The 12213-nt window shown below is 40.2% G+C and overlaps 1 protein-coding gene across 1 annotated transcript; it reads right to left on the reverse strand.

Annotated features, from left to right (window-relative positions):
- Nucleotides 1-1552: 1552 nt before the first annotated feature.
- On the reverse strand, nt 1553-11196 carry LOC104514870 (AF4/FMR2 family member 2-like). The gene is made up of 5 exons (XM_010158671.1): nt 11177-11196; nt 7635-7869; nt 5546-5685; nt 4941-5004; nt 1553-1708 (listed from the first exon to the last, which is right to left on the reverse strand). The coding sequence occupies exons 1-5, from the start codon at nt 11194-11196 to the stop codon at nt 1553-1555; spliced, it is 615 nt and encodes a 204-aa protein (XP_010156973.1).
- Between the last annotated feature and the right edge of the window lie 1017 nt (nt 11197-12213).

Raw genomic sequence — 12213 nt, forward strand, 5'->3', positions numbered from 1 at the left:
ATTCTATGATTCTATGATTTGTGAGCTACTCGCAGAGTTGCCATCCTCGGAGTTAAGTGGAGCACACGTCATGGCTCTCGAATGAATGAGGATTTTTGCTCCATCGCTTCTGAACAGACAGATTGCTGGACTGAGGAAGAACATTTTCAGCTGTGCCACGTGGTTTTCTTAACCAATAAAATAAGTGTAGGGGCCTATGAAGAAGCACTCACTTCTTTAAAGAGTATTTCTTTAAATAGCATTTACCCTCCATACAACTCTAGTTGTGCAGTTCGGGACACAGCGTACTGAACTGCCCGTGCCGGAGCGCAGGAAGAGTTTCAGCACCATGGAGCAGAGGTAGGCGGCTCCTTTTCCTAAGTCTTCTGCTCTTGAGGGTTTAACTTGGGCCCTAAGTGTTGAGTGAACATCATCTGTCTGTTGAGTAATCTCTTTAGATTTTATTCTTCTCTTTATGAAGAGTAGAATGTAAAAACACGTTTTTAAATATTTAAGCAGACATATTATTTACTGAGAGTAAGAGCTTCATAAGATTGGATACATTTTATTATGTAAATACCTACTTATTCAAAATGTAAAACATGGGGTTTTTTGACAGTCTCTAATCGCTAATCTGACATGTTAAAATCCTTCATGTTAAAAAACCCACCTTTGTCATATTAAAACCCAAACACTTAGGGCCTGATTTGCCTCCTTTTCTTTCTCTTGTGTAAACTGCCATAACTACGCTGACAATAATGGTGACATTCCCAGCATACGCTGGGGAAAGCAAAGGTGCATCACAGTGAAGAGGAAAAATACTGTTATTCTACTACCAGATAACTTTAATCCTGCTTGATTTCACTTTGATAATTTGTGCAAGTAAAGCAAAGAAGCCCTTAGTTACTCAGGAGACCACTATTTCTGTGGAACCAACACTAAAACAGCTATAGGGAACAGTAGTGGATTTTAACATAATAATTCAGACATTTCATTAGTAAATAAAGGTGCTGTCACGCATATTCTAGCCTACGAGTCTACAAAACTGTATTAAAACTAATTCAGCTGGTTCACATTCCTTTAACATTAAGAAATGTAGTCTTTAATACAATACATGCAGAAAGCTTCCTCTCTGGCTATGATCTTGTGTGCCAAGTTTCACCTTTTTTTTTTTTTTTAGCAGCCAAGTCATAAACCTCTAAAAACAGGGTTTGTAATAGAAATCCTGATAGACTTGCTTTAATGTTTTGAATTATAAAACTACACCTTTTAAAAGACAAGTGTCATTGCCAAACAGTGAAATTACTATGCTTTACTTCCACCCACTACATTTCAATTTTAATTTTATGAATATTGCAAATTATAACACTCACATTATAACCTCTAAAGGGGATAATTTATAAAAGCAGTGTCCATCAATTATAAATTTTCCATGACATTAATAAAATGGCAAGAACTAATTATGATGACTTCTGAGATGAAGATGCCTTGGACAAATCATTAATACGTTGAAATGGTATTTTTTAAAACATAGCAAGTTCTAATTACGACTAAAATGAGATTATGAAAATGATCACAGAAAGGACATTAACCTGATGAGTTCCACAGTCTCTGAGTACATGGTGTATGGAGATTTAGCTTCTAATGGATCTCGCTCCATAGCGTTCCCGCACTCAATGAAGGAGAGGGCAGCATCAGCATAATTCACCGCTTTGCCAAACTTCTCCAGCTGAAACGGGAATGACACTGTTAAGAAAATCCTTCAGCTTTAATTTCTAGGTAGACAGATCATAATACAAAACAGCACTAGCATTAGGATGAAAGCAAAGCGACACTCATAGTTAAGAATGAATTCATACAGTAATTAAGGCAGGGTCTATGGTTTTACCACATCTTTTCAGGCAGTATAGGGCCAGATGCTCCACAAAGGAAAGTCAATGTATGTCCTTTAACATACATGGACTTATACAGGCAGTGAGGGACACTAAGCACGTTTGAACAAATCCATATTGCTCCTTGATGTATGAATAAGTTTCAATATCACTACGCAAGGGTTAAGTAACTTCATTCCATTTGTCAGATGTCACATTCTGAGTTAACTGTTGACCAAAAAAAAAATCTCATCACTTATGTGATGACTAAAAGAGCAAAAAAAAAGAAGAAAATATAGCTCTGCTAAATATTTTATTTTACTAGGATTTTATTGTAAAAGGTTTTAGGCCTCATAATGGTTGTGATTAAACTGACTTAGCCACACTGATTCCTTTTTTTATGTGTAATGAATATTATATATGACATTTTTATAGTAAGTATTTTATAATAGTATTTAACATTTTCAATTTTTGATAGCTGGATGTAAGATTTCTACTAATGTGGCATTTGAGATAAGAGATCCAATATACTTTAAATAATTTAAAAATTTCTTTGTATGTCTCTATCAAAATATTTTTGATGCACCTGCGTATGTTTTCCATTCACAAAGCTTATCCTAGCAACATCTTAACTGGAACATGTAGCATTCGTCCAAGGTAATATTATGTTTGCCTCTGTGGCTACTTCTAAGCAATCCTTATGACTACCTCTACCTGCATATGTTTAATTTCAAGTTCTGCTCTTCTGCACTGATTATGTACAAGGCCTTTCTATACTTCATAGACATTACTTGATTGATCACAAAAGGGGAATTCTAAACATTTTCTCTCTATTCCAATCACCACTCCTCAGCGTATTCTTCAATTTCCTTGCTTCAAGTCTTCCAAAGATGACTTTTTGTGGTATAAAAAAAAGGAATCTGGCTGCAAGCGGATTCAGAATGGACACACAGTTTGAGCCAAAAGCGGATCTGATCCTGCCCTTTGCTCCATGCTGATTCTAGTGGTGTAGGTGGAATTACTCCAGCTCAGCTGAGAACAGAATGAGGCCTCCATGATCTCTTCCACATGGTACAGTCAGCCCACCCAAATTCCCAACTGCCGTCCCAGACAGGGATAGGTTTTCATGGGGTCATTCCCATAAGGTGCAGAATGCCCTGCCCTTCACCAGAAATCCATCTTCTGTACCAGCTCAGGAACAGCATTGCCACAAATCTCATTCACATCTGCTGACACATTTTGAGGTCACATGCATTATCTTTCTAGCCCCTGCAACACATCTTTCAGTGCCGCGTGGGCTTTGTCATGTCAGCAGCAGGTAACCAGGAGCAATGGTTTCCACAGGACAACTAACACTACGGCATTGCACAGCAAACGTGTTACATGGAGACAATTTGTGTGCAGCTGTATGGGGTGGGGAAAAAAAAAAGTTGAGACCTAAGTAGTGGAAAGAAAAACCAGATACTTTGTTCATGGGTGCGTATGTCTGCCAACAAGTTGTACGGCAGCGGATGGCCTCACATTCCGCGAAGAGCACTCGGGGTGTCAAACTGCATGTGACAGGCAAGGTGTGCCTGCAGGCAGCAGCAGGATGCGCTGTGCCGCCTCCTCTTAGTTCTGCTTGAGAAACGCCCCTGGGTCTGCAAGGCAGAGTCAAGGGTAAGAGGACAGGAGACAGGTCAACACTCTGAGTGCATCAGGCTGCGGAGGGAAGTGGATTGACACAGCATGTTGAGATCATCGGGAGCCTGAGCCTGTAAATATTTGCTAGCGCAGAGCAGGCATCCCTGTGCCAGAACCATGTGTATTTTCTTTAAAGGTCAGTCAGCTGTGGGAGGTGTTGTCAGTCTGCTTCTGCCAGCCTTTCCCACGTGCAGATGTCAGGGCTCTAGCTGAACATGCTCGGCTCAGTTGGGCTGCAGGAATCAGTGTAGGCCATCTCCCGTAAACGGGCAGGTCAGGAGGGACGCCTGCTAACTAGCTGCAGGTTGCCAAAAACCTGAACACACCTTCCACAGAAAGCACGTTTGGTAACACTGTGGGCCCCAAATCAAAAGAGATTTGGAGAGCTGAGGCAGGCAGCTTGACATGTCAACTCTCCTTCAGCTCACTGACAGCAGAGGGAGAGCTATTTTTTAAAAAATCATTTTGTTTGTTAAAAACATAGTATGTTTTGGGATTGTGGACAAATACTTGTTCCCAAGTACAAAATCTCATGTGGAATGATTTAATATGCATACAAAACACCAACAAAAAATCGAGCGAGAGGTTTATTACCACCCAGTTCTTTTTCAGCTGTGATTTTGAAGGGCAAAGTGAACGGTCACACTCCATTCTAGATCTGTTTAAAGAGAGTCAAGTTCCACTAAACGAACTGCTGTTCTGCACTCTGTGTAGTGTCCAGAAGCAAAGACTCCACCTACAAAGCACATGGCTATTAAAGGCGCTTCAATGCTAGCAATAACTGGGATTGAACAAATGGAATTTCATCTGGGGTAAAATGAGAGGAAAAGCTTTCCCAGCATTGAACTACCTCATTGCAAGATGTTTTGGGAAGAAGCATGTTGAGTCTTTATTTACCAGCCTAAAAACATGCAATAAAAATGAATGTACTATTTAAAAATCAATTGTTGCAAATTTCAGACAATTGGATTGGAAATATCAAACAGTTTTACCACATGATAATGGGGTGGAGGGTGATTTGCCTTTCTTAACTTTCTGTTATGGAGTATTTCAACACTTTTGTTTTAGACTCAAAGTGACTAGGAGAATAAATTCCAAATACACACCATCTTTCATGAAATTATCTTATATCCTTCATAAACAGCATGACTGTTGCTCCTCATCATAAGAGACACCAGCTATTTTAAGGACCTTCTTTTCTGGGGAATTAATTGTTAAAGGCTAGGAATGGTGCTCAGGGTTTAACTTGTAGTGGACAGTGTGTTTATGTAGTACAATCTGAAGCATACTTTAGTCAACAGCAGTGTTCCTCTTGGTTTCTGAGGCTTTAGATGACATCCAGTATGTAAATTTTTGTAACACCCAGCTCCATATTGGAAAGAGACAAAAATCCTTGTGATAACCTACCAGTGCATCTGCTTTATGCTTTAGCTTCTTAGCCTCTTGCATGTAATAATCTGCATTGTGAAGCCTAAAGAGACAGAATCAATTATTTCAAGTCTTTGTTTTCATACAGTTGGAAAAACATTGTTTGAGAAAATTGCTCACTGCTTCCAAGAACAATTTCAACATATACACCCACTTATCTCTTTAAATCTTAACTTGATATTAATCTGAAGCTGCTGTATGCAAAGATATGATGGGTGACCAGAATGTAAAATAACTAGCTGTAGAAACCGGCCACCCAAAGGGCCCATTAATGTGTGCTGAACAGAGGAAAAGGAAAAATATTTTAAACTAATTAAGTATAAGAGGTTTCCATTAGAGGAGCTAAAATAAAAAAATGAAGAATTACCGTGAACCAACATTCATGACCGGAAAACATTTATCAACAGAGTCTTCATTAATCAGAGACAACAGTTCATTTGTAAAGATTAAAACTGTGTGTGCCTTTGTGCAGCACTACCCACAGAGGTGCCCAGTGCTAGCTTTATAACCAAAGACACTCCCTTTCACTGGGAGCTCGGCTTGCATGGAAATCCCAGCTAGCACAGAGATCCAGTAATACTTACACATCATCAAATGTTATTTTGGGTCTTCTGGGCTCAGAATTCCCATTGGAGAGCATTGGCATTGCAGACCAGATGTCTGTTTCTAGATGGCTGGTGTCAAGAAGAGTGTTGGCTGTTGGTGTGTTGTGAGATTCTTCCTCCTAGAAAAAAAGGACTGTTATTAACTCTTCATAGTTCAAACAAACACCTTCCAACAGCGTTAAGTGCTCGCATCCATCCCTGCAAAATAACCCCAAACAAAACAAAAAGTTAACGCACAAAGTAGCACTCATATATACCCAACTGCATCCAGGTTACCGCACAAAACCAGGTTCCATTCCACCCTCTGTAATACAAGACTGATAGATCAACTAGGCAGTGTGAGTCTGACCCCTCACCTGAACTATTAACTTGCCCTCTCAGGTAACGCCAGCCTGGACAGCTCGGTGTCACTGTTTAAAGCCGGAGGCAGGGGGATGCCAGGCAGAAGGCCTGGATGTGAACTCAGTTTCATTCAAGGTGCATCACACTGATGTGACCTTTTTTCTACACTATTATTAGGTAACTGTAAGACACCTGAAAAGTCTGCTTGGATTTCAGCAAGGAACGGTTTTCTCACCATTTCTACACAGAGCAGAGAGAAGAATGGAAAGCAGGAGTCAGGACTTGTGACTTTGCATTAATTAAAATCAGAAGCATAACAGGAGCATTTAAATCAGGCAATTGCAACTTGCAAGCTAGGTCCACAACCAGATAAACCAAGTTACCGGTGAACCAACGAACCAGGAAAAGAAGTCTAGCACATTTTAGAAGACAAATATGTCATGTATGAGGATAATAGATAAACCAAGGATAAATCTGACTAGAAATGCTGGGAGTGAGAGGAAGTGGCCCTGCTGTTTACACAGCATTGTTTATTTGCTGACATATGCAGTTCAATTTGGCATTGATTTCAGTTGAAGGCGTGTGTATTATTCTCGCAGCTTGAAGTGACACAGTGATATCAGAAAGCAACAGGGATGAATGGATAAGGTGAAGTGATTTGTCACCTATGATCCAATGCAACTTGTGAGTTTTACTATGACAGTGCAGGCGAACAACCTCTCACAAAGTGGCGAACTGCGAAAATGGGGCTATGCACGTCCTTTTCTGAGGCAGAATTTTCTTCTTGTCTTTTAATTTTGACAGTGATATAGGTTTGCTACCAAATGACATATTTGAAACTCTAGAGGGAGGACTATTGTCTAAAATAGGCCAAAAACCTAAAGTCTCCCTGTTTAACCTAAAAGAGGATGACAAACTGATGTGAAATGTTACTTTTTTGCAGCTCGTAGTTTGGGCTCTTCTTTATGTATTTTCAATAAAAAAAGACCTGAATCTGGTGATCAGCAAATACGCACGAATTGCCTATGTAAAATCTTCTGATGAGGAGATGGCTTTAACAGGATGGCTTTAAACAACCCAAACCATTTAAACGGTATCTAAAAGCTTATGTATGTAATTAATGGAGATTAGGTGTAAAGAAACCTTATTGGTGGAAGCTGGGAGCCTGAGAACCTGGTAGAAGATACTGCCACATTGTGTGTGCTATGGACAGGTAGCTTTTTGTTAGATTTTTATTGTCTGTTTAGTTTAGGCTGCAATATTCAATATAACTACAGAGCATAATTCTGGCTGAGAATTTGATGATAATTCAGATGATGGATACCAAAATTCTTGAAGTTCCATAATTCTGGCTGAGAATTTGATAATTCAGGTGATGGATACCAAAATTCTTGAAGTTCTATTTTTATAATGAGTATGTTGTAGCTACAAAGTAAAGGGACTAATTGCAGCTAGCTGGTGGCTGCAAAGGCTCTCCTCAGGCTCAGGGACTGGGTGTTTCAGGGAGCGACACACAACGCAGTAGATGCCTAGTGCTGACCCAACAATGGAACTTGCAAGATGTGCTCATGCCCAGCTCTGCAAAGGTCCACTCCTCGCTGCTCTCGAGTGGGGCTACGTAAGCATTTAAAAATAGATACTGGGAAAACCAAAAATCAAACAGAACAAAGCTAAGTTAATTTTATTTTATCTTGTTCACTTCCAGCAAGCGAGGTCGTTTACTTACACAGATTCCTTTGGGGTTAGAAGAGGATTTATTTTCATTCTTTCTGTGTTTAGAAACAGAGGAGGAAGAGCTGCTGGTCTGAGAGGCGTTTGTGATGTTGGTCTCTTGGCTGAAAGAGCTGTTGTCACTGCTGTGCCGCCGGTGCACAGGTTCATCCAAGAGTGGGGATAATGGAGGAGGGAACAGCTTCTCTTCTCTTTTCTTTGCCACCTTCTTCACTGAGCTACCGCTGTTCCTGGGACAGAGATAAGAACCAGTTGCATTTCAAGAGCCTTGATTAATCCTCCATAGCACAAAGCTCTAGATTTTATTTACTGAGAAGCCAGCTCTACCCTCAGATATGTCCTGCAGTCCCCATGTCTCCTGGGAGATAAGTCAAAAGGGGACAGACAGAGAAAACAGAAGAGCTACCTCAGCCTTTTCAGTGGCTGCAGAAAACCTCTTGCTTTGGAGGACAGCTTCCAGTGCATTAGTACAAACTGCATGCAATTTAAATGCTAATTAGAGTCAGTCTTCATTTGAGAGGTCATAGAGGTTCTGACTCAGCAAAGTGCTGGAAAGTTTTATGCATGGGGTTAGTTCCTTTGACATCAAGTATTTGATGTGTTTAACGTTTAACACTATTTATGTGTTTAATGTTAAGCATCTTTTTAAGGGGTGGATTAGGGCCCACATAAGCAACCTTTGCAAAAAAACATAATAGCACATGGCATGTGAACCAAAAAAAATTTATAACTACAAAATGATAACCACAATAACAAGATAATAATTATTTGACCTCTAAAATAAAACCAATGTTCAACACTGTATTAAAATGATACAGTGTAGCTGGCAAAAGCCCTTGAGCAAATATTGGTTGATGAATTGAACGTGATTCAGAAAATGAATGTGGTTTTGACATGAAAGCTCAAGTAATATGATAATCCATTGTCTGTTTTATGTACAGAAATTGTTAGCTGGCTAGAAATGGCAGCTGTGATACACAGTAAAACGTAAAAAACCTGCTTAGACCTTTCTCCCCTCAAATCCATCAAGAAAGAAAAATCCCAAAGCCCAACACCCCCCTGACTGTTTAACATGTTAATCTACTCATAGATTTTTATCTTAGGTATTGTCCTAGCTCAGTCAATGAAGATAACCTTAATTTTAATCTTTTCTTAGACATCTAATAGTGCACTACATGATCATTTAATTTCATGACTATTGACTAAAATTTCAATAACAAATTAAGTCAACAAGGATTTATGTTTTGTTCCAAGTCACTTTCAGTCAGTGTCAGAAATTATAGATTTACTTCGCCTTAAAGTAATCAGGGATAGAGGAGAAGGCAGTCCAAGTTTCCTTACTCCTCATTCTGGAGCTTTCTCATCCCAGTCTGGCCTCTTTGAAGTTTCACCAACAGCATCAATACCTACACCTGCTTGGGTCATTCCCCTACACTGGGCCTTCGGTGATACAAAAATATTATATTATTACAGAGTGAAATCAAACAAACTCACCATGTTTCAGGTTTTATAGCTCTTCTACTCTGAACTATCTGAATTCAACTGAAGCAGAGTTAAAAAATAGCTTATTTGAAATGCTGTGATATTAAAGACCTTCAGACTGAAGAAATAAAACAAGCACAGAATTCATATTGCCTTACAGTAGGACTGGTCTAGATGCTGTCCTGCTCAGAAACCACATTGGCCTGAAGATCAAAGGAAAGCAGCCAGGTTGGAAGAGACTGGAAGTTCTTTGAGGAGACTGATTTTCTGCACATGTGGTCCTGCAACATGTCCTCCAAAAAGTTCCCACTCAAAGCTGTATCTGTTAGCTTTTTGACCCCCGGCGGTCATTTTGGAACTAAGACAAGTTACCATAGCTATAGCACAACAATACCGAACCTTTTCCAGAGGCAAGTTTTCCGAAGGAGAGTAAGCACTGCCCCAAGAAAGCATGCATGTGTTTGTTATTAGACTGTACAGAGGCAAAGCTGACACAGTTAATGAAATACCCAGGAGCAGAATCCAAACCCTCTGACTCCCGAAGGAGTGTCCTACAAAGGGAACTCTGAACATGCATTTATGGGTGGGAGAACAGAGCAAAGTGGTTCTCCACTCTCCTGCGCACAGAGGGCTGGGGACCTCTTCTTTCTCCGCGGTACAGAGTTGCAAAGGGAAGAGCAAAGATGTATTTCAAAAGCATCTGAAGAAAACCTGAACGTGAGGCATTGGCCAAGTCTCCTTTAGGATCTGAGCCTGTACCACTAGTGAAGTTCCTCGTCACATCTGTGCCTATTTCCAGGGATAATGCTGGACACTGTCCCTTGCACAGCGTCAGCCACTGCCTGAGGAAATTTAAGGCACATATAAAGCAATTGAAGCAACATTCCTCAGTCGCTACTCGGAGGTGGAAGGATTAAGGGCATAGTACAAGAGAAAATTAAGAAGGCTGCAGTTATCATGGTTAAAACATGCTCCTTAAAACTTCCCCAGTTCGCTTCATCTTTGGGCTCAAGTATAAAATGGAGCAAGCACGACAGAGGTGCAGCTACTCAGTTCTGGCACACAAGGCATTCTGTGTGTGGGAAGACTTAACCACCAAGGAAAATGCACTTGAGGTTTGGTTGGTTTTTTTCCTGACATAATTCAAATTAAAAAATCAACAACAATACATTTTGGGTTTTTTTTTTCCCCTTACCTATTGCCTGCTCAATCCTATGAGTTTTCCCAGGAATTAAGCTGATAATTTATTTAGCAATGTTCCCTCCCTCAGATTTACGCCAAAGCATTTATGTTAACAATAACCTCCATGAAATAGGTTGTTACCAGCAGTTAACCAGATTGTCACTTTGCTTTGGGCTGTTAATGGGCTAAGAAACTGGTCTTTGATTGCAGTAATCACTAATTTTGAATTAATTTATTGCAATAATTACTGAGACTCAATGTTTTAATTTGCTGACATGATTGTTAGTTAAAGTATGTTTAAAATCTAGGGAGAAACACAATAAAAATTCAAGGAAAAAATACAAGCAGAACTGATGGTCTTGTGGCTGCAGGGTTTAATCTTTGTGTCTGAAAAGGCCAATTATCAGGAACGAGAAGGCTCCCCATCTGCTTTTTTTTTTTTTTTTTTCCCAGTCTGGTTTATTTTAGGGCAGCAAACAAGCAAGCAGGCAACAAGGGATCAGTGTGTGGAGAGAGAATTTCCATCCACTCTCACATTCCAAGCTGCCTTTCTTTGCCCTTTCTTTATCCACTCCTTGAGGTATGCAGTGGCATCTCCGGCCTATTAGTGAGCCAAAGTCATTGTCTATAGCAATCACTTGGCTTTCCTTTGCCTCTGCTCTCCCTGTCCACAATGAGATGCTGCGCGTTGAGGGTGTATCTGATTTTCTGCAGGGGGTTAGCAGGGAAAGGTCACTCCCACGTTAGCCTGGACCACATGGCAGCAAGTGAATGAAGCTGAAGTCACTGGCATAGATGTAGAAGGCTATGCTTCTGCCGTGAACGAAGCCCAGCGAACGCTGTTGTGACTACCCATGGGATTGGCTAACATACCTTGCCAAGTACAGGCGCATCTTTAGCTAAAGGTCAAACAAAGGGAACAGGAGATCCTGAAGAACAGGCTGAAATGCTTGCCTCAGACAGACTCCTAGCGTGTTAGGCATGTTTCACTTGTATGAGTCTAGTCTTAAATTCAGACTCACAGTCTGCATCAGCAAACAACTCCCTGTGTTGTTACAAACTGCTAAATGTTGGCGAACAGTGCTCTGTCTGGACTAGGTCTACCAGTGAGGGATTCAGATAAAAATGGCATACAGCAGCCATATGTAAACATACAATTAATGCTTAAATTAAAATGGCTTTGGCAAGCAGGTAAATACGTAAATAATCCTCTGCTGCAAAGTGGCTGCTGATCTGGCAAAAATCCAGCCTCAAAGCAGTGTTTCAAGGGTATTACTATGAATCACTTAGACAAAACTCAGTATCATCTATTCCTTCATTTGCTATGAAATATCAGAAATCAGCAAAATACAGTGGCAATAGTTTGAATAACTGTATTTTAAGTGTCATGTGAGATTTAGGAAAAGCAATCAGCCCCAGAGCATCTGAGAGAAGGAACACGTAGAGAAGTATCTAGTTGCTTATGCAGTGACTACATAATAGAAACTGTCTCTTTGGTTGTGCAAAAGGCCTTTAAGTTCACAACTATTTGAAATTTCTACACTCAATTTGTACAGGTAGTCACAGAAACTTGTGGAAATTAGGCATATAACTGCCCTTATTAGACATGTAACCCCTTAAAAATTAATTGTGCACCCTTGCTTGCTTTATTGAGCCCATATATTTAGGAGAAAGATGATAAGAGAAATATATTCAAATGCCCAAAACATATACAGGCAGCTAGTGGGAGCTGCAAAAGCAGTTGTGGCCTAGCTTTCACTGGTTCCTCCAGACTTGTGAATGCCTCCAAATTTTGGCACAGAGATCATGGTCTTTCTGTCAAAACACTCTTGTACCTATAAAAAAGCCCAATGAAAGTCTCTGAAGTCTGCCTTGGGGAACTTGGCTTGTTGGCACAGGCATCAGGTTCT

Source organism: Eurypyga helias, unplaced genomic scaffold (genome assembly GCF_000690775.1).
Source record: "Eurypyga helias isolate BGI_N326 unplaced genomic scaffold, ASM69077v1 scaffold51619, whole genome shotgun sequence".
Lineage (NCBI taxonomy): Eukaryota > Metazoa > Chordata > Aves > Eurypygiformes > Eurypygidae > Eurypyga > Eurypyga helias.